General features: G+C 41.4%; 1 protein-coding gene across 1 annotated transcript in view; it reads right to left on the reverse strand.

Annotated features, from left to right (window-relative positions):
- LOC110859312 overlaps positions 1-27934 on the reverse strand; it is a 52210-nt gene that overhangs the window by 12475 nt on the left and 11801 nt on the right. The window contains exons 3-6 of the mRNA XM_022108237.2: positions 1846-1997; positions 1715-1771; positions 1442-1517; positions 1226-1285 (exon numbers count right to left, since the gene is read on the reverse strand). Of these exons, the coding sequence (XP_021963929.1) occupies positions 1226-1285; positions 1442-1517; positions 1715-1771; positions 1846-1997 (345 nt within the window). The remainder of the gene's footprint in view (positions 1-1225; positions 1286-1441; positions 1518-1714; positions 1772-1845; positions 1998-27934) is intronic.

Below are 27934 nucleotides of genomic sequence, written 5' to 3' on the forward strand. Positions count from 1 at the left end.
TTAAGGATTCATTTGTAAACATATAGCATTGCGCAGGTTGTGGAGTTGTGGGTATCGTAAAAATGTGCCATAATTACAAAACTCTGCTGCAGACTGGGCGTGTTGTTGTTGTTGCACAAATCGCGGTAAATATTTATGCACATAATGTAATTGGTTGTATTTCTGGTTGCAAAATATTTAGCTGATTTGAGGACGTCGACACACATGCACATCTCGAAAGACGCCTGTGCATTAAAAAGATGGAAATTCAGCCGGAATTCTAAGCCATTCGTATGAATGAGCAGTCTCCTGCGCCCTCTTATTCAACTTTCTATACGAGAGTTGAAATGTCCCCATTCTTCCCGTTATTGCACAAATATTCCTCTTGCTCAACTCAGTCACTTGAAAGGTCCCTCTTATTCCGGTCTTCACAAGGCATCTTCATCCCATCATCATTCCCCACGTTACACCATAAGCGCATATCATCGACAGTTTGCTTTATCTAATGGGCACCCTCATTGTTGTGATATGGTGGATCAGAGGGGGATTCAACTTTCAGCAACTCGAACCATCCTCGCTGTTATCACAACATAAACTTCTCCTCCTCGTCCGACTACAATGGGGCGCAGACAGGGAGTGAAAGTGCCATTCAACCACAGCTCTCTTCTGCACTGGCGACTTCCATTCCATCCCCTCCGCCAATTCAATTACCAAACTTGCACTGCACAAGGAGGTCGTATAACTGAGCGTGTGTGTGTGGGTGCAACTACTACTCTGCTTAATTCTCCTCTGAAATGAAACCCCATCTTCGCCTCTCTTTTCCAGCTGAGGGTCATCTCCGCGATAAGGTGTGTGGAGAAACACATGCATCGCTGCTTGCATCCAATGGTGCCTACGTTGCGGTGATGATGATCATTCCGAGGGAAAGTCAGAGTGGAAAGTTGTTTGCCACCGAGAAGGAGAGATCTCGGGATAAAACTGCTCAAATACGTGAAACGTACGTGGAATGGGTGGATGGATAATGCCAATGTCAACTCAATTTCAAGTGGATTGAAAGTTTCTAGATTCTGGATCAATTCTGGGTTTACCCGACTGAATGGATGGGAGGAAAGCTCAGCAATTTATATTTATCCGACCCGTGGGTGGCACGCTCTAGCCCCGTTCGTGGTGTTGGTGGTCGTAATAAGGAATTGTTACATTTTCACTTCTCAGCATAATTGACTTTGCCCTGTTTTACTGGACTCACCTACGACAGTCATTTGAGCTTGAACTACATCAGTGTCGAAACCGGGAGCATCTGCCGACACTGAAAAAATTAAAAGGCAGGAATGAATAGATACTTTCATTTGATGGAAAAATAAAGAATAAAGAACATTCCAAATGGTCCGCTTCATTGTTCCCAATCCATAACCGTGCAAGATGGATTGGAAAAAAAGAGCACATTTACATAATTATTACTCACCTTCACACTTGAATGTTCCCGTCTGCTCATGTCTGACGGACTTCAGGTGAACGATGTGAGCGTCTGATTTTGATGTCTGCAAGAAACAGTGTAACATTATGGAAATATACATTTGCTCTTGCTCTTAAAAAAAACCAGTACATATTAAACCAATGAAAAAGTTTTGTCAATTTGAGTATTTTTTCATCGTTGAATAATCGTTATCGGTGTGTAGGAAAAGAAAGATAAGTGCATGGAAAGGAGGCTAAAATTACTAAACAGTGTACGACTTACATCAATGAGAATTCCGCTCAGGGGAAAAACTTGGATGGGTGGGACCTCTTTCGGAACCTGCACAAGAAACCATATTTGTGTCATTTTATGCTTATGTTTGGCCATCGGAAGAAGGGGAGAAGAGGACTCACATATCTGTAAAATTCCTCCCCATCCAGATACCATTTGACCGTGTAGAGCGACTCGTTGTGGTCCAGGTCGAAGAGGCAGCGGAGGGTAACATGCTCATTAATTACCACGGATCCTGGCACAATAACTTGCACGTTCTTCAGTCCTTCTGCCCCTGCAATTCCAACCAACATTCACTCATTAGGATTTATGAATTATTCGGGTGTTAATTTTCATTACTTTTCCCTAACAACTTTCTCTCTCTCTCTCGAAACGAAGCGTATGCATTCCAAAATTTACACTTTAATGAACTATTCACTCCTTGGCTTCATTTCCATACGACGACGACGAGGACGAACAAAAACAACGCGCATACTTTCCGACTCTTGTTTATTTTCTAATTATTTTTAATTTCTGCTCGAAATGAGACGAAATGTAAGCGAGACAGCAGAGTTATGAAGTATCGCGTATCGCATCGTTTTGTAAAATATCCCTGTTGCTTCCTCCTTCAAGCAGTCCTTTAGTCACAATTTGTACAAGATCCACTCCCAGTAATGAATATCAAATATCTCGACTTGACTGCGGAATGGGGTGAAAGTGAGATGATGATGAAGAGGAATGTCGGAATTATGAAAACGTTAACAGAGCTGTTGTGTAACCTACTTACATAAATAACCCGTTTTCCTTTGAAACGGTCCGCGTAAAAGTTCATTATCCGAGCAGAATATGAAGAGAAAGCATAATATTCATTCAAATTAGACTCGGTGTTTATTGGGACTCTGTCATTAGCGTGTAATCGGCTTTTGTTTTTTCAATTAGTTCAAGTACAGCTTTCCTTTTATGTAAGTGGCTGAATTCTTAAAATAATCTAAACTTGCAACATCAACATCTCGTAATGGCGTCCACTTTTTTTAAACGAAAGTGACAGCGTGCCACTAAATTCTTCAGGACACCACTTACGAGCAAGTACAATTTCAAGTGTGTACAACATACAAGAATTCAAGAATTTACGAGACCATTGGCAGTTTCATAAATAGATCTTAATTTAACTAGCACTTCGAACCAAAAAATATATGCTGCATCCAATGCATGTGTTTATACAAGTAGCGCACATGACTTATGGCTGCATATACCCAGGATGCCCAGATATAAGTATATTTGAATAGATAGAGGGCTACGTAAGAAATATGTACGGCGAAAAACCCGAAGGTGTAGTTTTCCTTGAAATTGAAAAATCTCTCTCGGCAACCAGGAGCAGAGTAAATCTGTCACGCCGGCAATTCATTTCATTTCATTGAGCGTGGTGGAAGAGAGGCCGGAGAGTAAAAGCTTATGTGGGAGAAAGGTATGGTTCAATCAAACTTATCGGTCTTCCTTCGTTCACGGCCAGAGCAGATTTAAGGCTTCACCGCAATCTCATCAGGGCAGAAAGGAATCAAACGGAAGCACTTGAGTTCATTTATTGAGCCGAGATCGTGGGGGCGGACCCGAGACCAAGTAAGCAAAAGTATCAGAAGCACACAAACGGAGAGGGAATATCGGAAAGACGTTTAGCTCCAGTCTATCAAGTGCCTAATGTCCGTTGCATCCCAAACAACGGATGAACCGTTCGTCGTCGTCGTCAGAAGAAGAAAATCCACAATTTTCATCTTTCCTCCTACATACATACACGGCGACGCTGCACGGAGGGGTTTCCGGCCTTAGGGAGACGAGAAAGAGACAATGGCAGCCATCCTTTAATCGACCATGAAACAATGTTAAATGTGCATTCGTCGACCTCCTCCCTTTGTTTCTTCAAAATTACACGCAAGCCTCAGCCCAGCACCCACCACGGCAAGGCTACCACCATTTTCCCAGTTCAATGTCACCCACCATGAAAAAGACGTCGGCCAGCAGTGCCTGTTCACTCGTATTATGCTCCAGATTGGATGTAAATGCTCCCCACGAACGAGTTTCTCGTCGTGTAAAACTTTGGAGGAGGGAAATCTATTCAGCTCCTCTTTACCATTCATTACGTCCGAGGAGAAAGGAGTCTGGCTGGAATAATTACATTATTATCAACCAACTTTGAATGAGCGTCGCATCATTACATATACGCGTACGTACGTATATCCAGCCAAAGTTGGTTCAGCAGCAACCTCGCGTATCATCAACATGGACTGGAGATGGGTTAAAAGGGGTGGAGAAGGAGGCTCTCTCTCTGTCAGTGTGGAGATATGTGGAGAAAGCGGGAGGTTGCAGGTTTGGGAGGCTCATTAATCACAAGGACAAGAACAAGTCGATACTTGGATGAGATACTTGGATCGTGTCCTTGATGCCAGGAACTGCAAAGAGACACAAACAATGCCCTTATCGGAGAAGGGTCGTCCTCTCCACGTCTCCGGTGGAACATCCGACGCCAGACGTGGGTTGTGTCCTTTTTTTACCCAGTTCTCCCCGTCCCTCTAAAAGGACAGAGTGGTGTTCCACATTGGGATCATTAGCCACCTCGTGGTGACTAATAGGAGGTGAAGACTGTTTTCTATAATGACTTAATGATGATGATATGTTCTTCTGGAGGACGGAGATGGTATTGACATGTGACATCTATAACCCACGACGACGACGACGAGGAGGACAAACGTCTTGCCTTCGCACAGAACGGGATTATAAACCGCTCCGGCACTGTGTTCCCAGATGAGGTCCATCTTTACTTGTGCAAAATATATGTACAATTCTCGTCTCAATATCCGTTATAATGTATAACCTTGTAACTTTTACCGATGATTTCGCAAGTACTACATATATATGCACTTGTAGGAAGTAGGATAATGTGTACATTTATATACATACATTGTAAAATGACTCTTGCAGAAAGAATAAATTGCCCTCTGATTTTCGCTGGGGAATAACGAATAATAGCGAATAAATGTAAATCTGCCGATTTTCCGGAAGACTGTAAGGTTTTACATTTACGAGGATATTAACCTGTTCAAAGATACTCTGACCTGACTTCACTAAGCACATCGTTCTGACACGCCTACATGTGAGGGACTTGTGTGTAAATGTACAGGTAGACATACTTTCAATGGTTGCAAATTGTGGAATAATGTTTAATTCCTTAAAAATCGATGCCCACTTCATTTCAACAAGTCCAAAATTATAAATTTGCGTGGGACGAAGTTCTTTGATTCTCTCACGAGGGAACCTCTTATAGTGCCCGGAGCTCCCAGCATAACCATTATGTACATTCGACGTAGATTTTAATACTAGTCCGATGATGTGACAAAATTTCCGTGTCAAAATGACATTTCGTCAAGTGGTGACGACTTTAGTGACGCGCCGAACGGTCACTTTCGTCCATGCTTTCAAAAGAGGAACGCTTTTCACCACTCGCTCCTCACTCATCTCACTTAAATCTCAACCGATCTACTCATTGAGTAAACTCGCATCCAATTTAATTGTGTTAACAATATAATCTTTGTTTACTATTTGTAGTCTTTTAATATTATTTTTTACCTTGAAATATTCGGAGTTTAAAAATTATAGAATGTCTATAACTGTATCAATTTGTGTGGCTGTTCTTAAAATCGCAAAGGACAGGTATTCAGGGGATTCCAACGCTTCATCAATTCCAGTTAATAAAGTTGAAATTGTCGACCGAGTTTTGCGGAAGATTTTGTCAATAATTCAAATACAGTTAAATTAGATGGGGAGTTTACTCAATGAGTAGATCGGTTGAGATTTAAGTGAGATGAGTGAGGAGCGAGTGGTGACAAGCGTTCCTCTTTTGAAAGCATGGACGAAAGTGACCGTTCGGCGCGTCACTAAAGTCGTCACCACTTGACGAAATGTCATTTTGACACGGAAATTTTGTCACATCATCGGACTAGTATTAAAATCTGCGTCGAATGTACATAGTGGTTATGCTGGGAGCTCCGGGCACTATAAGAGGTTCCCTCGTCAGACGAATATCGAATTATGTAGGTCTGTAATTTGCTACAGAATTAGCTTCAAAGAGAACAGTCATCATCAGATCACTCCATTCCTCAAATCCCCTTCTCACCCGTAAGCCACGGAACAAAGCGTTTTGTAATTTTAATTGACTTAAATACCCAGAAAATTAGTGCATTGTCTGCTCCACAACTATATACACATTGCTCGTCAGGATTCAAACTCAAATCCCCATTCATTCAACATGTGTACATTTATTTTATAAAGAAGCCTCTCGAAATTTGACCCGGTAAATTTGTGCAAAATTAATTGAATCTAAAATTATATAGGGAAAGTAAAGTGGGGAATTTAACACTTGAAATTTGACGCATGAGTACACATTTTCGCCATAAACAGAGTTATTACATGGCACCAATCCCCCAAATGTGGCCATCAGTATTCAAAACATGGTCTGAAAGTGGGACAACGGGGGAAAGTCTTTTGGTCATTTTTTGATCTCTGATAAATTAATGTTGGCCGCAATCTCCATTTGGCGAAAGTCAAGCGGGACGAGGTGTGGACGCATTGGCCCATTAGGAAGACAGAGTGGTCGATTTCTGGACAATGAGAGGAATAAAAAATGGCTGAAAAAGTGGAAAGTGACCAGTGCAGCGTGACACGGCGACGATAGGCCACACCACCCATTTATTTCACCTGTCGGGCCACGTTCCCCATAAAATGGAATGTGGCGTCGCCATCGAGACCCCATAGCGTCCCGCCGGTTGAATAACGGTCCATAGAATTTAAAATGGAGCCATTAAATTTGGACCAATTCACGCATAAGTGATTCTTTACAGTTGCTCTCTCAACTGAACCGGTTTCATCATCCTTGAAATGGTTTCCACCCAACCGGCCTGACGTAACAGGAGTCGATGCAAATATCCAGGCCGCAAAATTCTGCTGGTGTGTGTCCATCCTTTATTAACACGTCCTTTGGAATTTTGTTTGGGAGACCAAATAACTATTTATCCCCGCATGGTATCAATTTGACCGTGTGTCTGGCTTTGACATGCGACCCAAACCAACCCCTTTTCACTTTTGCCGAGTGAGAATGACAGATTTGGTCCAATTCAGGCGCAGAATGATAAAATGTGGCAGAAGTTGAGGTTGACTTTTGAGTAATTGGGGGTTGAAGTGTTGAAGTGTGGGTGGAGGTGGTTATTGACACTTTGACTAGTTGACACTACAGCCTCTCCGGAATGAAAGGCTATACGAACAACACCACTCACCCAAAAAACTCATGAACAGCGTTTCCACCAGATTGAGGAGCAGAGCTTAAAAAATGTTGTGATTCTATAAGACGCAGATCCACTCTGCCTCTCGCATCCCGGGAGCAATAATAAAAGCCATCAATGTAAAATAGAGAAATGGATGAAGTAGAAGAAGCAACTCCCATCGTGGGAGTCGAGAGCGATACAAAGGAAAAATGGCCCACAGGCGACCATGCTGATGCTCTTATTCTGCCGCATTCATTGTGTGGCTTGTATTTATAATGTCGTGTGTAGTGGGTCGTTCACTCGTCATGGCGGAGAAAAACTAACAGGCTCTCATCATTCATTCGACACTTATTCTTGGTCATCCAAGTCAGTGACAAAAAACTTTGTAGCACGGGAGACATAAAAATGTGGAGGAAAAAAAAACATCTGGGTTGGACAGCCCGGCATTTTATCTCTTTCCAGTCAAGATTTTTATCCTGCAGCAAACTTTGGGGTTGGTTGTGTTGTGAAACGTATAAGAATATTATGCAGACTTCAACATGCCACACATAGCAGTCAACTGGCTGGCAAGATTCTTCTTCTTTCACGAGTTGGCTGTCTGTTGTGGAGAGAGAAAGCAAATGCAATCCTGGATGTCAAGTGAAACTGATGGCGGAGGGAAAGGAGATTCGGTGCCCAAGTGTCCCCAGAAATTTAAGGCAATTCCACCCACTTGTCTTTTCACTTGATGATTTGAGAATTATTGAATTCATGCGACGAGAGGGAGGCTGAGAAGTAGTCAAATCACCGACTCGAACAAAATGGGGAAGGAAGTACTCATGTTGGGTCGTGTTGAATATTAAATAAGTGCCCTGCATTTTTTTACTTTCTTTCTCCATCGACAGCAGATGTAATAATGGCAAGTGCAAAAAAATCAGGAGGCGTGAATGGGAACTTGCACGTACGCCATTGTCTGTGATCCAATGTGACTGCTGCAGATGGAATGCGAGTCGTGGTACAGAAAATGTTGCTGTTTCGTTCTTGATGTGCAAGGAAAAGGGCACGTGACCCACATTTTAGGAGGATGTGTACAAAGGCTCCCTCCTAGCATGGAGTCTGAGAAACAGGGCGAAGGAAGTGAGATCGGAAGATGAGCTCTGTCTTCTTGGCACACATAGAAGCGGAGTGAGGAGCACGGAAAACTGAGAATATCTGTCACTGTCCGGAATGGAAATTGGAGAGCGAGATAGGAGCCGTACATGGTGTGCAGATAGGGAGAAAGTCATCGCAAATGGAGAAATTCAACTCCTGCTGCATTCCTACATGATTACATGATTACATATTACTCTTGACTGCTGAGTATTGACTCTCTCTCTGTTCGCATCCATTGTCTGATCCCCATCTCTCTCTTCAAACTCTTCGAGTGTGTAATGTAATCAAATGTATTCCATTTCTATTTATTCATCTCATTGCATCCCCCATTTCGCGAGACGTTGATGGCCATCTTCTCCAAAATTACGGTTACATACATCCATTTGCATGTGTAGGCAGTGATGATGCGATACAATCGATCCTCTCTCGATGTGTGCCGCTACCTTCATCGGATGCGATAGGATCGGAATGAATTTGGCTCCTTCTTATCCGCATCTTCTCTTCTTTATTCCAAACCAATGATTCCATCTCCTCCTCGTTTGTGGCATCAGGCAAACAAATGTTTTATGAATGAATGAAATGAGTGATGACAAGAATTTATTGGAGTGGTTGGATTTCGAGAAAAACAGCGAGAGAGAGAGAGAAAGAGGGTAGTTTGCCAAACTTATTTCCGGTGATAAGCTCTGGAAGATGACACTGACATGGATAAGGTTCCGCAAGGGAGGGAAATATGAGCACAATTTTTGCGATTTCATTCTTTCTCTCGCCAAATATATTGGCGAATCGTGACTCTGGCTGGGGCAAAGAGATTGAAAATGTGGTAGCATTCACTCTCCACGATCGATTCACTCCCTACTTGTATTCACCAACGTGCTACATATGCATGGACGAGAAGAATAGCATGCTTTCTGTCCTTCCTTTCGCCAAACTTTCTCCGCCATGCAGCCAGCCAGCTCCTGCTCCTGCTGCTGATATTCCACTTCACCATATGACCATTAGAATGATTCGAATTTCACGTATTTGGGGCTTGGAGTGCCTCCATAAAGTCCATCGTACCATGTTCCTCGGCCAAATATGGCATGTGCAAGAGAAGTGTGCGGAGGGAATGGCCGTAGCTGTAGTACTACTAATACGAGCACTCAAGAGTGACACTAATACAGGACAGTGTCTGGCCGGGCATTACGAGTTTTTTACTATGTCGTAGAAAAGTGGGACTGCTCTCGCGGAGATTGGACCTTGCAGCACTTCATCTCACTCCCAGGACGTGTGTTATACGACCAGAATTATTGGAAACGGATTTCCATCTCCTCGCTCCCCACCAGCCAACCAACCAAGAGAGCAATGCAGAAATGTCAAACCTCCACCCACCCAGCTGCACACCCGGACAAATTGGAATTTCCATAAACCAGGAAATAATTAATTGGTTGAATTGAACAAGCGTGTGATTTATAACCAGTCAGTTACCTTTAAAATTAACTGTCCTCGTGACAAGGAAACCCAGACCAGACAATGACGGCGATGCAATTCCTTCGCAACTGGAGAAAGTCGACGGGAAACCAGAACCGACTGAAACATTTATTGCTCTCGTGTGCTCAAGATTTGCAAAATAAAAATGTATTTCCTATCCAAATAACGAGGTTTATAACCCAACCAACAGCAAACCACATGACACTACTCTTTCTGAATCTGATTCGGGAATGGTGGCTGTGTTACGTTGTACGTACGTAGGACGACTCCATCCTCGGCTGCTTTTTCCGGTATACTTACTTTCACTTTAATGTCCAGACCCACCAAGGCACACCACAAACCTCGCAGCCTGCATGGAGAAGCAGGAGGAGGAGGAGAAGAGGACCTGACAGTGTTCACGACCAGACACACGGAAATGGTTCATCCATATATTCATAAAATTGCTTTTTGCAGTCAATGCTCTCCTCTCAAAAGACTCAACCCACATAAAAAGTGTAATATCCACATCAGGGTGTCCACTTTATAAAAATTTGTCTCACCATTTCACGCATTTCTGAATGTGGCTCCCTTTTCGCACTTCTATCTGGGACAAATTTCCCAATTATAATGATTTCCAAAATTTCCATGTACGGAAGGGAATTGCAATTTATGAACAGCTGCATCTTCCTCGCTGCACTATTAGCTTTGTGACCCCGTTGCTTCTGTGCAGACATAAATTTTCTAATCTAAAATCTAAATTGCTTTGAATGCACTGTAGAAAATGTGTACTCACATATACAGAAATCCTTTATTACACATACACACTCACTCACACGGATTTCTAACTTCAAGGAGACATTTTTGGAGCGGAATGAATTGGAGACAGAGTTAGAAAAGGGTCTGAAAGGAATTTAGAGAGAAATAAAGTTGAGGATGTGCAGAATTTTTATGCGCGATGAACCATTCTGCAATTGATTTATTTTCTCCTGCTCCTATTCACGAGAGAAGGAAATTAGTAAATAAATAGAAATAGGCTCGCGATTGTGAGGCCAAAAAAGAGGAGTGAAAGACACATAAAGAAAGACCAGCTATGTGGAACGAATTCCTTGTGCAAACATCAAGCCAAATTCGAAAGGAATGTCACTTCACTTCTTGTGTAATTATTATTTCCTTCCTTCCAACAACTCCGTGCTGCGTGTGTACATACGAATTTTGTACATGAGCGGATATGCGTATATATGTAGTTCATTGCTACATTTATCGAAAAACTAACTCGGCAGGAAAATAATAATCTCATTATATTTATATTCCTACGTATAATGAGGCCAGGCAGAAATGTGTAAACATGTTAGGACAACTTTCCAATTTATGAAAACATCGTCCTATCAGATTGTAAGCTTGCGAAATTCTGACAAGTTTTCACGAATTTCTGGAAATACGTGAAACTTTTAATGAGTATCCAGAAAAAACTACTTTCACATCTTTTAGAATCTCATTCACCTGCTGGAGAAATAACGTCGTCATCATCATCATCATCATTTCCAGGCAGCCAGGAAGCTGTCCTTGAGTCCACAAAAGAATAATGGGTTTGGGAATTGGTGGATGAGAGGCGAAATATTTTATGAATGATCTCGTCGGCTCTCTGTTCCAAGACAAATACGTACACGGAACGACGTAGTGGAGGGAATAAGTATGTACATGAGCGGATTTACCTGGTCGGGGGGAAAACGTGGTGGTGTTGCAACGTTGTCGACTGCGATTCAATTTTCAAGAGAGACGTCCCTTAATCATTTCCTTCGTGCGATCCTCTACCTCCTGCTCAGCCAGTTCCTCGACTTGTTAAATGTTTAATGAAGAAATTGCACTCTTTGCTTCTTGTTTAAAGCTTTATCATGTCGGTGAAAGTTGGGCACATGCAACAACTGACTGACGTGATGTGCAGCTTTCATTTACGACCAGTTCGCTCATTTTTATTGTGTAGTTGAACCAGAAAATTGGAATAAGTTTCACCGAAATGTTTCCTCGCGGCATGAAATGAAACACTTTGAATAAATAGTTTCAGTCGTCCGAACGAAGAATGGGCGCTACATGGCCCGCTTTAGAAAGCAATTTAAAATGTCTATTTAAGGGCATGATGCCTTTTCTTGACTGCAAATGACACCCTTGTTCAACACAGAGCTCCACGCCGTTGAAAAATCGGCGGCGGCGGCGTGAGTAGTGAAAACCGTCGGCGGCGGCGGCGCGCCGCGGCGCGCCGATATTTCTGCCTCAGTTTACCAGTCAGTGATCATAACTGACCTCTTTATTTAGCTTTCTAATACATACTAATGTATTTCGCGTGCTAATTTTAATTGGTTCAGCGAAAAAATAAGCCGACCCATTTTTTAATTCGTGTTAATTCGAGTTTTTCTTAGGTGAGGCATAATAGTAACCATGAACACATGAAAAAATGCATGGTTACGGCGAAGCCTAAGTATGCAAACAGACCCCCCCCTCCCAAAATTCCACTCAAGATTGTGGCAAAACGGCTAATCGTATCAAAATGGTGTAAAAGGCAATCGTGCAGACCTTGCTGGGTAGATGATGCCCGTCAGGTCTAGAAACATGACAATCTTATTTTAACCCATTTTAAATCGATTTTAAACTTTCAAACGACTTGCAAATTCACTTTTGCAATGCAAAGGTTGTGACTCGTCTATGTTTTAATGTGCAGAAATCTATAACGCGTCATTTAAAACAAACCCGAGCGAAATCGGATAAGAAATGAAAAAGTTTTCTTGGTAGCATGTGCAGCCAGTTACGTTACTTGTAATGTTTCTTCATTACTTATAATAAATACTCGTTTCTATTAGCAACCAGCACAATAGAAACATGTAAGCTCTGCACTTACATATGCAAATATCTAAACATGTAAATATGTATGTACATGTATGCACTTTTAGAAATCCAGTATTAAAATAGTACCAAGTGGTATTCAGAAATGACTACAAAAATGGTATTCATAACTAATGCTCTGACGTAATCATGTTTCGTTTTCTCCCATGTGAGTAAAATTTCACGGTGAAAATGCAAATTCTCTTTCACGTTTTCCATCATAACTTTGTTTAATTAAACTGAGCATTATGAAAAATCCTGAAACACGTGTTTAATCATTTATCTAAGAATACATGATTATCATTTTTTCGTCAAAATCGGAGCTAGACCGCTGGCGTCATATTGCAAGTAATAGGTACCACTGAGAATTCACTTATACCAGATTTCTAAGTGTGTGCATATACATACATATGTATGATGTTGATGCATTTCTTGTCCACGTCCACGGGTGACAGGGGAATTTAATTTGGTGTTCCACGCATCCACACCCACTGGAGAATTAATTGCATATGCACCGCATCCAGACTAATGAGGATTTAATTTGGTATCTATTATTGATGACAACTTAACGAGACTTAAAAACAAAAAATAAACTAATTCTTAAAAAAAAACTTAGGTGAGGCTTGCTTAAAAGGGGGAAACAAGAGGTTATCATCGTGTAGTAAAATAATATGCTACATCAATGTTCATCTCATGATTTATAATTTTAAGTGAATACAACAACAAATTATATGCGTTTCGGACCATTTGCCTCGCCGTGGGCCTGATTAATTGTTCCATACAAATACATATATGTATATATATAGTATGTGCGCCATATTGATGCTTGTACCTAAATATACATAAGTTGCAATCTTCGTTACTATTCGATTCTGCTTATACTGGTGGCCTACATGAATATATTTCAAAGATAGGTCGAAGTTTTTAAAATTTAGTGTTCTGAAATATAATATTACAAACTAACTCAAGCTTCGTACATTACATCACCAATAGATTATGGATAACGAAATTATCTAACTAAATCCTGTATCGTTTCATATGAATTATTACTGCATATGTGTATCAAATGCACTGAGCGCTAATAAATTTTCAAGTTATTTTAATTATTTGAATCATAAAATGGCCCACGGCGAGGCAAATGGTCCGAAACGCATATAATTTGTTGTTGTATTCACCTAAAATTATAAATCATGAGATGAACATTGATGTAGCATATTATTTTACTACACGATGAGAACCTCTTGTTTCCCCCTTTTAAGCAAGCCTCACCTAAGTTTTTTTTTAAGAATTAGTTTATTTTTTTCTGATTACAGAATTTCAAAAATATTTCTCGACTAAACCCATCAGCCTTAATAGCCATGTAACTCGATTCTTGACGGAAATTCGAAAATTTAAAAAGCTTGCTTGATTTTTCATAAAATGGAATGTTTGAAATCTTTCTAATTGTAAGTTTTAAAAAACCACAGGACTTAGCAAAATGTAAAATTCTCAAAAAACAGCAATTTCGAAAAGTCAGGCTATTTATGAACTCAATTTGTATTGCCCAAAATATTATATTTTAAATATACGTTATCGATTCTATAAGGCCGTCAAAATTTGAACTGATCTCTAATTAAAAATACGTATCAGTTAAAAACTATTCATTTTCTCAATTTCAATCACAAACGAAACCGTTAAAACCCAAATTTCGACATTTTTTCTCGTTTTAACTGGTTTTAATTGTACGAAATATTTTTTTTCTCGGCGGCGCGCCGGCACTTATGCGGCGGCGGCGAGCCTCTGCGCGCCGATGAATTTCCTCGGCGGCGGCGGCGTGTCAAATCGGGTCGGCGTCGGCGGCGCGCCGGCGAAAAATTGGCAGCGTGGAGCTCTGGTTCAACATGCTAATTTAGAGAAAAAACTCGCTGAGTGTTTCTATTTATAAACTAAAAGATTTGGCAACCATTATTTTATTTAACATCAAAGCATTTCTATTTTCTTGCAACTTTTGACAAACTGCGTCGGCGGACTGAATCTGCAGTCAGTAATATTGGTGCCAAAATCTTGAAAAGGTTCCTGTACTTGCTTATCGTGTCTGCGATATTGCGTTATCAATAACACAACCTGTCAACCGCCAGTTTATTGGAATACAAAAACCCGTCCCGCACAGTGAACGCATTGTTAGCGATCTTTTGGGAATTTCCACGGGAATTTTGTTCGATGCAAATGTCACAACGCACCAAAATACCGATCGTATGCACATACTCGTAAACATACATAGATTCCCTAGCCAATTCGGAAGACAAAACATTTTGGTTCTAAACCAAATGTCAAGTACACAAATGAATTGTTGTGGATTCCTGATTTATTTCGTTCTGATTGTGACTTGAAGATATTACAAATGTGAAGAAATCGAATTGGTCACAAGTCAATACACTTTTTGGCAGAAGGTCTGCTTTCTTAGTTATCAGGATTCACTGGTTAACTAATTGTATCTCTTGATTTTCAGAATTTTTGGAAATATGTACAAGTATTTCCACTATAAAATTGATCTAAATATATACTATTATAGAAATTACTTGATTCCTGACATTTGAATTGCGTATTTCATGTTCAATACATTATGTGCTACACGATTGAAGGGATTCCAGAAGAGAAAGTATTTCTGGCCAAAGTTTTGAGTCAAGTGTCTCTGCTGTTTGGAAGCTCTGTATGGCGAACCAACTTTTCGCATGAATATCTGAACCACTCGTTCGAAAAAATTCAAGGCCCAGGCTTCCCAACTTTGGAATTTAGGTCAATAAAACCATTTCTGGAGAAAGAGAGAGAGAAGATCGCGAGGTTTCCTGTGACGAAGGAAGGACGACGACGACCATTTATTTCGTTTGACTTGTTAGTACCAAGAAGCATTAGAACATGGAGGAGGAGCCATTCACTTTTATTTTACGTCTAATATCTACTTCATCATTTGGTGCTAAGTACAACTTGGAATTAATGAGATTGGGCAAGAGTTGGATGCACAGAGGACATTAGAACAAGGCTCTAGCCGAATTTTGGATTTTTATTTCAACTCATTTCTCTCCATTAATGACAACTCTCTCACAAAAGAAGTTTCTTTCCCGGCACATTTTTATATCGTGCCTTCTCCCTCCTCCAACTTCTCTAATTCATAAAGACCGCCATATTTTTACGACGACTTTGCAAAAACTAATAATAGAATGACATTCTTAATTAATTCTGGTACAAAGAAGATCAAAGAATTCGGTAATGGTTTTACCGAGACCAAAATACATTTGTACACCATGCAATATTTCTCTAAAGTATTTCCCGTTAATGGAAAACACCACAACTTGTTCGCCCTTCTTCTCATCGGACTGAACACGATGATTATTGACACGTATTTAAGGTGTTCTTCTCCCAAATTCTTTATGATTTGTACCAAACAGCATGTTGTCCAAAATTTCACATACAAAGTGAACTTTGAACATTTCGTTGGTCTGGCACCACGGAATCCTGTGCTTTCACTTCCCGTCCGACATTACACACGGGAACAGCAGGCACCAAACCACCTTCCCTCCTCCAATTTTGCCATGAGGGGAACTTTTTGCTGGAAATATGCATCCATACATGTTAATATAAAGGCTAACTTATTACCGAAAAGGTGTCCCAATAATAATGTCCCTACCAATTTTGCAGCTGTGTTGTGACACACTCTGATTTTTTTTCAAGTGCAATTTCGACCTGGAAACATTATTGGATGACGTTCACGCAATTTTGCAACGTTCCACAAACTCTGACGACCACCTTCATTTCATTTCCATTACGAATATTACATCCTCGCAGACTTCATTGTGCTTTCCTTTGCAACACCACGTGCACCACTGCTGAACGAGTCTGGACTTTTGAGTTGAACGTGGTAATATCCATGGCAGACCTGGATTATGGAATTTTCTTTTCACATGGATGAAGCAGTACATTGTGTAAATTGGATGCGGAATGGGGTCGTATATAGAGAAAGTTGAAAAGAATTGCGAGCAATATGTGCTCTCCTTCTTTCCTCATCTCCTCTGACCAATATTTCTCCACTTTGTAATAAGAACGGAGTGTGACGGGATACAAAAAAAATCCAGGAAAAATTGTGTCTAAAAATTAGAACTCTGCTGCACCCCATTCACCTTTGCTTGACCTTTTTACACGCTGGCGGTGTAGTACGAGTCGTCCTTACTGGTTGGTCATGACTGAGAAAGGAACACGTAGATTGGTTTCGGTGCAAGCCTGCCAAAGTTTGTATTAGATTTTGCAAGAATCAGCAAGTTCTCGCTTGCCGAAAGTGCTTGGTGGTATTCTTTTCTCACCACTATCGACATGCCAGCCAGCCTTCGTTCTCATATCCTCCGGACTTTCTCCACTTTCTCCCCACCTCCAACTTCATAACCAAGTGGAGCAATGTGTAATGAGCAAATTAACCACTGGAAGTGAAGATTGGTTTTCTCTCGTAAATTACACCAGAGGTCATGCAAATGAACGAGTTAGTGAGAGAGTGAAAGCATCCTCACGCGAAGTAAAGCTTTCAATTGGACACAAACTTGGAGTTGCGGAAGAAAGATGTAGGACGACGGAAGGAAGAGGATGAGAAACTCTGGGAGCAGATTAAGAAGAAGAGTCCGCAGTTGTTGCAGACTTCGACTCGAGTTAATTCTCCTTAACTAAACTAAACCATTTCTTCCAGTTGAACAACTTTCTCCTCTCCGCCGACTGATCCATCATCCCATTCATCATCTATTTATAATCCGACCCTGTGGGATGTGGATGGATTGTGGTGGTCGCCGTCTGTGCCATGTCCACCCAAACACTCGCTCCATCCTCCCATCATCCACTTTTGTCCTTTCGACCCTGAGTGATGCAACTAATTTATTTGTGGTGACCCACATGTCCGCCCCTGTTACGTCTTGGACCTTGCCACGCTTCCACTCCATCATGATAAGTAATGGGCACAGGATTGCTGCCAGTTTGGATTTTATGGATGGAGAGGATTGCATAAGCCGGACGACCACAGGCCAACTTGGAATAATAAACTAGCTGCAACTCTCTCTAGTAGACAATAGGACCACAATAAAACAGGGCGATACGTAGATTTGAGAGGAAAGGGTGCACTCCACAGCATCATGGCCTCGCTTGTTTGTGCATGCGGGCTACTTTGACTTTACAGTCCTTGAGGAATTAAGTGCTGTGCAATCCCATCTAAAATGCACACAATGCGGTTCTGCTTTGTCCATTTTTGAATGCACCCGTCTGTCTGTTGGGTATGTATACTTCTTCTGATACGCTTTCACTTCAAATCTCTGCAGAGTTAGGTAAGACATGAGACCCATTCATGCAAAGATTCCAGGAAAGTGGTCTATAAATGGTTACAGTTTAAATAATTCGACATGTAAAACTGAATAGATAAAAAATTACGTTTATTTTCGGTGTTTCGTCTTGAAGCAATTTGTACTATTTCCTCGCGTAACATAATTAGTCTCCGAAATAAGAAGCAGAGATAGGCATGAAGAAATCGAGAGTAAGAAAATGAGCCACGTTCAAAGGAATCGGCGAGCTCTGTTTATGTACAAGTCGTCAAGTTTTGATTGGATTGATGTGGTGTAGATACGCCGTGATTCGTCGGAACTCATTTCTGCACCGCAAATGTAAGCAGCCAGACTTCCCAGGGAATTAAAAGTCAATAAACTATATGATCAGGGTTTGATTGAGCAACGAAATTTACATAGTGTAAACGAAGCCTAGCTCGTAATGGATATTGCCCACCACCACTTTCCCTCAATCTCTGTTGACTTCTGATTACGGCGGTTTCGGAAGGAAAAAAACCTGCATTTACATATCAGCAAACAAACGATGGTCGGCGGTGGTTAGAATTTTTAACAACTAAAAATTTGAATATACACATTTAGATATCTTCTTGAACGGAGAGGGGAGAAATTGGTCTGATAGATTAAATCGAGAGGGAAAAATGTAGCCACTACGCAAGTCAACAATCAGGTAAATAAAATAGTCCTAAACGAGCATATCTTCAAATATGAGCTGGTGCGACACTGCACACGTCGGTCTCCTCTCACACTTCGTCACATTCTGGAGCACGCCATAAATATGAGGAAGGATCCGCCTAATTAAATTAGTGCACATCTCGAAGCGTGGATTTGGAGAGGGAAATATCTCGGCGGAGCGGAGAGGAGAAAGTCTGGCGAGCGAGGGTGACACCCAGTCTAAAAGTGTGACAAAATTAATGCGCCTCGCTCCCACTTTATGGTTTATGTAAATGCAAATGTTGTCGTCAGCCAGCTCATCATCTCATCTCTCACACTCCTTAATTTGCCATCAGCCATGAATTGCGAGAAGTGTCCCTTCTTGAAAGTGCCACTCGAGCAGTGTTAAATCTTTCTGGAAATTTAATGAGATCGTGTCAACTGTACGGACCGTGGCACGGCTCTGTTTGCCTCCGCTGTTTCAAATGTGTATGCATTATGCATAACACAGCAATGCATAATAGATTATCACGAGTTGGGCATCCTAAATATTTCTATCAGTCGCCTAACTTGGTGACAAACAGCGTCTCCAAGTTTGTCCCCCACCACTTCTAATTCGGGCATGATACGCGGAGCTCTTATGCAAACATTAACCAATGTTCAGCTGCTTAAATGGTTTCTGGACTTTATACCACTGCAAAAATGCTTCCACGTTGATTCACTTTGCCTTCTTCAACGTAACGTTATTTAGGAACGTATTTTTGTCACTGGCCATAAAGTAGAGTAGCGACGCGGTGTCAGACTAATTACCAATTAGTCTACAATCATCAGAGGAGCAAGGTTACTTTCAGACTTTACTTTTAAAGTTTCTTCGTCTGGGTGACAAATTGCTGTGAATCTTTGATTACTTAATTACAAACACCACTTTCGTTTCCGTCTCACTGCTTTGTACAACTAACTAATGACTTAATTAAGTTATTTTGTTTTGGCCCAGCACCTCGTCGTCGTCTTCCCCTTCCTTAAATCTCGTCCTAGCTGCGCATCCTATTCTCAGAATCGTCTCGTTTCAAAGCGTCGTAATAAGTAATATGTACTGCATTTTGCCGCTATTTACAATCTGTTGTGGATCGCGGAACGTTTTTATTAATGATGTTGCGAGAGTGGAAATATTAATTCCACAACCCTCGAGACGTGCCCACTTCAGGAATGCACACATATTTAACAACGGCACATCTCGTAAATTCTGCAAAGTTTTCTCATTCATTCCGACATCTTTCCCAAGTAATAACAAGGAATAAAGCAAAAGCAAAGATTCCTGAAATCCAAAGCCAGCTGCAATGAACACGCACTAAACAACTAACTTTCCTTCTCTGTTCGTCGTCCTCTCCTCGCAAAACTCTTCTCTCTTTACACACTTCATGTCAAAATCTTCCTCCTCGCACTCACGCACTGGCACCACCAACAAGATACACATTCAGCGTCTCTCCACAAATTGCCAGCCCTCACTCTGGCCGAGGAGAATGAAGCAAAAAGTTGTTTGAGTTGGTGTTGGTTGGTGGTGGCAGCGACTGTGAGGAGGGAAAGGAGCTAGGCAAGCTTTGGGTGAAAGCACTTGGGCATACAACTCAACACAGTAATTCTTAGTTAGACATCCCAAATTTCTATCTCGCCAAGTAACTTAATGGAGAACGTTGAACTACGGACTGACTAATAACTCTGGAGGAAACCAAACCAAACCAAGGCGGAGGGAAGAGTTTGGTGGTAGGACTCGAGGACCATGAGCCATCAGACACGAAGACACGAAGCCAAGTCGTACTTTTCCTTCATAAAACGAATTCACAAAACCATTCATCATACGCGATGCTTACTTTTACTTACTTTCCGCCACACTTCTTCGTCCTCCTCCTCCTCCACGTTTCACAAACTATGGGGAAAAGAACAAGAAGAAGAAACTTCTCTTGTCTCTCCTCTGCGTAGAAACTAGTTCAGTAGTAGTTCGAGGGAGAGGATTATTATCTATCTTTATGGAAAGTAGGGGAAATTCACAACATTTTGGCAAGCAGAATTCATTTTGGAATTAATTTCATTCAACTCCACGTACAGCCTTGTCATAATAAGATAAAATACAATGAGTTTGGTCACACGGTCAATAGCAAAATGTGTCCTTTCGAGCAATAATAAGGCAGAAAATCCCATTTATGCCAGAAATCTTGCATTTATTTAAAATGACACCACACCAGCGGCGTGATATGCATATCTATCAGGCCGCCTACATCCTTCTAGTCGCGTCAACTGTGCCACTAAGTCACAATGCTGCTTCTTCTCGGATAAGAATTTCCTCCAAACTCGGTAACCAATCAGAAACTTAACCAAGCCGTGCCTACTTCCTTCCCACGGCTTTCTTTTACTTTTTTTATCTTTATTCATTCAAAGCCAGGGAGTATTTAAACTGGGGAAAATGTGTCTGGAAACAGAGCGACGGAAGTCTCATCTACTTATTTAGAATTTAGATCGCAAGTCGGAAAGATACAAAGCCAGCCAGCTTTCTTTCTCCTCCTCGCTTTCTCTGAGCAAATGAAGATTTTTTTCCTCTTTTGAATATCTTAATTGCTTCTCGCAGACTAAGATGCGATGTGATCTCGCAGCGAATGCGGAGCATGTCCGACCGGAGAAAGTAGCTTTGTCAATTTTACAGAAAAAGAATACAGATTTTGAGACTATGGCATTCATTTCCTTTCAGAACAAAGTTCTTGGTAACAATTCTGGCACGTGTGTCACCAACTCCCACTCCTCCACCCTCCTCCAACAAGTTAAACATAATGTGGCGGGCGTAACTTGCGCCCATGTACAACTCGTTCAGAATGCGAGATCAAAGGCAGCTTTTTATGACATTACCAACGAGTTTTACTCGCACCAGTGAATTGGGTGAAACTTAATTTACGACTGCTTTGTTGAATACTACGTATGCATGCATGCATGTACGTACGTATGTATGATCAAGTATGCACCAGTACACACACTCACACACTTATTTGCATAGGATGACAAACGGCGTGGTGGTGGTGTCGAGAATCGCAATTGAAACAGGTATGTCAACCCACACTTTCTTTTGCACTCGTAAATGAGGACTATTACGAAACCCTTCGTTAGCTGGGAATGTTCTCTAAATAATCTGTTTCCAATTTTCGTTTTTTAAATTGCCAATTTTGCCGCTGTCGTAATACTGATTTGAATCGGTTGGGGTCGACCTGGAAAGCGAAGGTCGGTAACCCTTGTCAGCAAGTAGTTGGGGAGCAAATTAGAGAGCGATTCTCTCCACCATTACCATTAGCGGAATTGATGAATGTGGATGATTGCAATCTTAATGTCAACCCCGAATCTGGAGCAGTCATTTACCAATTTATGAAAAGCTGGAATTCATTACATCCCAGCTCCATTCCTCGAAAGGTGGAAATTAAAGCTGGCAAGGAATAACTATAATTTATGCTACTTCACGAATTATGATTCATTGCTCTCAAATTTTCTGGGTGGATATGTTTAGGCAACACGGAAAATGGGAGTGGAAGTAGTGCACAAATAATGGCTCCATTTTTTATCCAGATTTCCCTTTTCCGCTGAAAGGAAAAGTTTACTTTCAGACCTTTAAACTTTTCAACGCAGACTTTGCTCGAATCTGGATGAATCTGGCTGCTGGCTGAGTGAAAAGGCTTTTAGGATGCAATAAAGGTTAAGCTAAACTGTTAAACTGCTAAATTGTAAATTGTTAAAGACCTCCGAAACACAGGGAGAAAGTCTTATTCTCCACCTCGCATAAGGGTTGTGCTCTGCAGCTCTCTCTGTAAATTGCGCAATGCAATGGGCACTGTCTCGCATCGTACATCTCAACAAGAGACGTTAGACTAACGATTACTCCATTAGACTAACGGCCAAACTCTAACCTTTGAATCTCTCAAGTCGGAACGGCGGACGTAATTTTCCACCGAAATGGAAATCTATGGGCAAGCCATGACTCATTTGGGCAGCGTTTATTCCTCCTTCGGGTTGTCTTACGACTTCTCACTCTCAACTTTCTCCAACCCTCGCCCAAATTCCCCTCTGCTTTTCCACGGTGAAAGCAAGGCCAGGTCGTAATCAATGCCTTGTTGTGGTGCCTCCTTCTTGGAGGAAATGCAACGGCACAACACGAGCGGAAGAGTGTACATAACTGCGTATCGTGTTGTTCAGATTATGCGTAAAGTATGTATGTAAACTAAAATTAATCGTGTTTCTCGCTCCGTGAAATTATATTTATTTTCAGAGCAACAAATGTATCAATCAGCGGATAAGGGGTTATCAACCGTATAATCATTACAAGGTGCAATTATATTTCCTGTACGTGTACAACTGCAGCCTGCTGCAACACAATCTGACATTGAGCTCCCCAGTTGAGCGAGCGAGTAAACCATGAAATTAGACTTTGAACAATGTTTGATTGGCACGTTTATCCCAAACACGCGATGCATGCAACACTGCTGTCAACAGTAATACGGAAGAGTCGCAATTAGAGTGTAAACGACCACTGCCATTTCCCTCCATAAAACACAATCGCACCCACCCACCCACCCACCTGCCAGCCAGCCAGCCATCCACCCAATGAACCTCTATATATGATCGATATAAACACGTATAAAACACCCATCATCATAAGAAATATGTGTCTTTGGGGATTGATGGCAATCGTCAAATTGGCTTGTTTGCCGAGAGATGAGCCAAGCAAAATCACCGTCTTTGATTGCGTCCAACGTATCAGTCCATGTTTCTTTCTGCATGGGTCGTGGAGACGTGCCAGGCATTGGATAGATTGATAAGTACTTCCTTGAAGATCTGGACTGTGCGATGGCGAAAAAGTGGAACAAGTCGGTGACGACATTGAAGAGGGACAATTACATACGTGGGCTAATCCCTAATAAAAAGGACCGTTCAGTCGTACGGTCATAATGACAATGATAAGATTTAAGATTTTTTGGGTCCTACCATTTGATCCCACATATTTCATAAGGTACAAGTAGGTATTTGGAAATACGCGATTTGGAGAACGTGGTGCAGTCCCAGGGGGCACATTGGTTTGGGTTTGGCAATGTATAATTGATGAGTTTTCCGCTAGTGTGAGCTCTGCTTTCTCCGGCCATTGTACTGCTGCTACAAACACACGCCTACGCCGAGAAGAATAGTCAAAGGGGGTAATAAAATGGATTGCCTGTAGTTGACTTTGTCTTGGCCTCGCAGGCAGACCTTCATCTTCTTGTTCAGATGAGATGAGAGTCGTCGGCCTCTGTTATTAAATCTTGAATGCGACTTGGTTGACTTTGCCAAACTAATATTGCGTTATTACGACCACCACTCATATTGTCCGTCTCCGCCTGTCGCTCTGTCACGAAAACTGGTCCTGGCCTACACAATCCATCCGTCTCCTCTTGTGCTTGTTGGACCCCACCATTATCCTGGGATGTTGGTTAGGAAAATAGTCAATAGCCGTGGTGGTGGTGGCTGTGCTTTGCGTGTGACGAGTATTAATTAGGAAATGCCCATTTACCGAGATGAAGGGTTCTATTCATCATCAAGTCTTAGGGGCTCAATTTTCTTTTCACTTCTTGGCACCGTGCATGCCGTGGTGACGGAGTGGTGGCGATGGGAGAGAAACTCTCTTCCAATAAGACCACTGATTCATCACGCTTTTCTGCACAAACAGAACATTATTATATGCACGCAACACAACAATGCGAGAACAATCGCTTCCCCCATAAATAGAATTCTCCAACTAATCCACGTTTCAGGAACCGCGGAGAGAATAATGGAAAACTTGCTGGGCTTCTTTAATCTTAAAAGTAATTGAAATTTGGGTGGAGAGTGAGTCAAAGAAAATTTATTGCTCTCAATTGCCAATGAAAGGACAAAGAAGGACTCGTTTGGCATTACACACTGCGTTTGTTTCAGCCAAATTCGCAAATCAGCCTGATTAACGAGATCAGTGGGAGCAGAACAGGTATTTATTTATTGTCCCGAACCTCCTCGGAGTGAAATTGGTTCATTGTTCGTCGCCTTGTTTGGAGAAAGCCGATCCGACGTTGTGTCAACGGCGGCATAATAAAACTATTTTCATTCTGGGCAAGATGATGATGGGTGAAAAGTTGCAGATTTAGCGGTGGACGAGCACGGAGAAAGTGGAGGAAGAAAAGTGTGTGTCTGGCTGTGCTCTTATTGGGTGACATGGTCTTTAGAAATTTGGATCGAGTTACATTCTTTGATGGATTGTGTGTCAGGCTGTAACTCGGTTTTGCTCTCCAACACCTATGCGAAAGCCATTTGGCCAACAGCCATCTATTCAAAGTTCTCCTCCAGCTCCAACCTTCAAACCACACGAATTCACCTCGCCATGTCGCTACGCAAAATTCGCCCAGGTTCCCAGCTTTAGGTCAGACTCACCGTCAACTAGGCAAGCCAATGAACCAGCGCAAACCGTCTGGAAACTAACTCCACACGGAGTCACGCCACAGAGTTGGGTCACTTCATACTCATTCAGCGTAGGAAATCATTTCTTGGTGGCAAGAATGGCACGGGAAAGAGGAAATATTACTCATTGGGTAAGTCATAAAAAATCAATGGACTCAACCCCGCCTTATTAAACATGGATTGAACTAATTCCAAAGTCGCTTCAGTCAATGAACCACCGATTTGTCTATAATTCAACACTTTAATCGTCTTTGATACGTAATCTGCTCCGAATGCCGAATTAATTTTGTAATGTGGCGTGTCATCTCTCATCGATCGGGCATTTTTGCAATGTTTTCTCAACAGACACTGAAAAACTAGAAACTAGTTTACCTAAACGAATACTCGCTTTAGAATTTCTCTTATAACCGTTGGCCAAATCTGGATTCGGAGAAAACCCGTGGCTTGTAATCCTTTTATTAAAATGCTTGTTGAAGCCAAATTGAGTAGACTTGTAGAAGTGGAAGAATAAAGCTCTCGAGCCGAGGATTTGATGAGCGTCAAGTGTTAGAGGCTTGTGAAAATTACATAATTTGCAATACCCCACACGGATCAGAGACGTACGAATGATTCAATAATTTGCTTCTGTTGACTGGGCCAGTGAGGAGCGGAATTGGTTTGCAGAGCATACGGCCATCGGCAAATATCCAAAACTAAATCCACCAACCACAAATATACTCATTCAGCAGATACTTGAGTTCGTCCTCCTCTTTCGTAAACTGTTATTGTGGAAATTGTGCAAGGCAATCCTCATTCTCTATTCAGCACAACAACAGCATCCTCCCTTTCCTCGGATGCTCCTCACCCTGTAAATTCTCATAAATAAATGCTCCCTAAATAATGCATATACAGCACATCTCAAATACATTTTTAATCAAGCGCATGCTTTATTGAAGCGTCAAGGCTAAAAATAAATTTCTTCCCTTGAAAATAATACGCCATTCTCAATTCATTTTATCTGTACGTGCACTAAACCAAAGTCCGTCCGGTGGTACATATCCGAGCACGTCCTTTGCTCACTTATATAGCGGAATAAAGCCTCTCCCTCATCCGGCACATTTTCCCTTTGCCAAGGAGCAGAGCATTTTTATTTTCATCATGATTTCCTCCAACTCGGCTTTTATGCAGCCTTAAAACCTTAAACTATTCCGTCCTTGCCTTTATCATGTGTCCTCTGAAGAAGCCAAATAAAGCTGGGAGGAAACAACGGCCGCCACATTTATCGTCCATCTTTGTCATGTTGTCAACCAAGTCAAAAAGTTGGAGTGAAATGAGAAAAGTTTTGCTTGCTTTGAATGAAATGCATACACGCATAATTTCGAGAATTGAGCTCAGCCTCGTAATAACATAAACATTGAATTTAACATGAATGAAAGTAAACTGAATGTTTGCTTTTATCGGTTACACTTGGAATATATAGCATATCGTGTGGCGAACAATAATGAAAAATATACGTGTGCATTGCTACATTTTTTATTATTTTTTGCCAGATAATTTTTGCTGCTCGTGAAGTACGTGACTACATTCTTAGTGGCTCATCATCTAATTTAGAAAATAAAGGACGAGGTGCTCTTGATAAAAACCAGGCCAAATGTAACACAAAATCATTTCCCATATTTCGCAGGAGAAGATGAGACAGAGTGAGAAAAGTAGTTGGCGGTGGGTATCCACCACCATCGTGCGTTAGGATCGTATGCGCGATCCATTTTCTCACTCTGTTTCTCTCTCTCTGTACTCATTAGTGGCCAGAGTTTGTTATGGCTCTTGCTGTATATGCCCCTCCCTCAGAAACTTTGACCCCAAAAAAAGTCATGGTAGCGGTCATTTCGCAGCGGACAACAAAAGCGGAAAATGTGGCACTTCTGACGAAGAAAAATCTGGCATCAGGTTGTCAGCCGCAAAATGACCGCTAAGGTCACTTTTTTAACGATTTATATGTAGGTCGAAAAACCGCCAATTTTCGAATTTTGAAAGTCTTGATGCATCAAAATGTTCATACTCATGAGGGAAGTCAAATGTCAAATGCAAGTTGGTATCTACTTCTTTCTGTACCGAGTGTACATTGACCTTCTCATTTTTCCCAATTTTCTTCCCCAATTTTTGAAGGGGGTGTGGTTGAATATAATTCAAAAAAGCTATGCTATATTAATCTCCCCACCCAAAACTGAATTTGTAATTTTTTATGTGCAATTTGGTGAAATCGATGCGAAAAAGACTTGCACTTTTGGCTCATTTTGTACCTCTTCAATCATCCAGAAATATCTATTTACGTTGAAATTACTATCAGGCAACGGGACACGCACACTTTTTTATTTTTTTCTTTGAGGCAGGCGATGATGATGAAGTAAAAAGGTGCATTGTACGGGACCAACGCTTCAAAACCTAAAGAGCTTTCACTTGAGCTCTGGATTACTTCTGAGAGGCGTCTGAATGACGGGAAAAGTAGCAACAAACACACTCAACAAGAAAATAATAACGATAACGACCACTGTCAAGGTTCATTTTCTAGGATGCTCAAAACTTAAAAAAGTTTTCTTTATGACGGTGAAAGAAAAGGGGAAAAGCTGTTCAAAAAAGATGGTGAGTGAAAGTTCAAGAGTTTTCCCTTTTCCAACCTTTTCTGCTTTATCCTGCTGCCAACAGACTTTCCCCGTCGGGAAGATGGATGAAACATTGGTAAAGTGGATTTGGATAAGGGGAATTACGAATATAATGCAGTCGCTAGATTAATATTTGCTCAATTGGGGAGCATTATTGCGAGGTGGCGACGCCAAGGAGCACGGATCAGTGTGGATCAAGCGGATTATGCAGGTTTTAACAGTTTCAATAGAGCACGACTAAATCATCCCATCGAGTTGGGCATTGTTTAAACAAGGATTTTCCCTCTTCATTTACCTATTGTTTGCAGTAAGAGACCACAAAAGTACAACATGGGTGAGGAAGTG

This window comes from Folsomia candida, unplaced genomic scaffold (genome assembly GCF_002217175.1).
Source record: "Folsomia candida strain VU population unplaced genomic scaffold, ASM221717v1 Fcan01_Sc025, whole genome shotgun sequence".
Taxonomy (NCBI): Eukaryota; Metazoa; Arthropoda; class Collembola; order Entomobryomorpha; family Isotomidae; genus Folsomia; species Folsomia candida.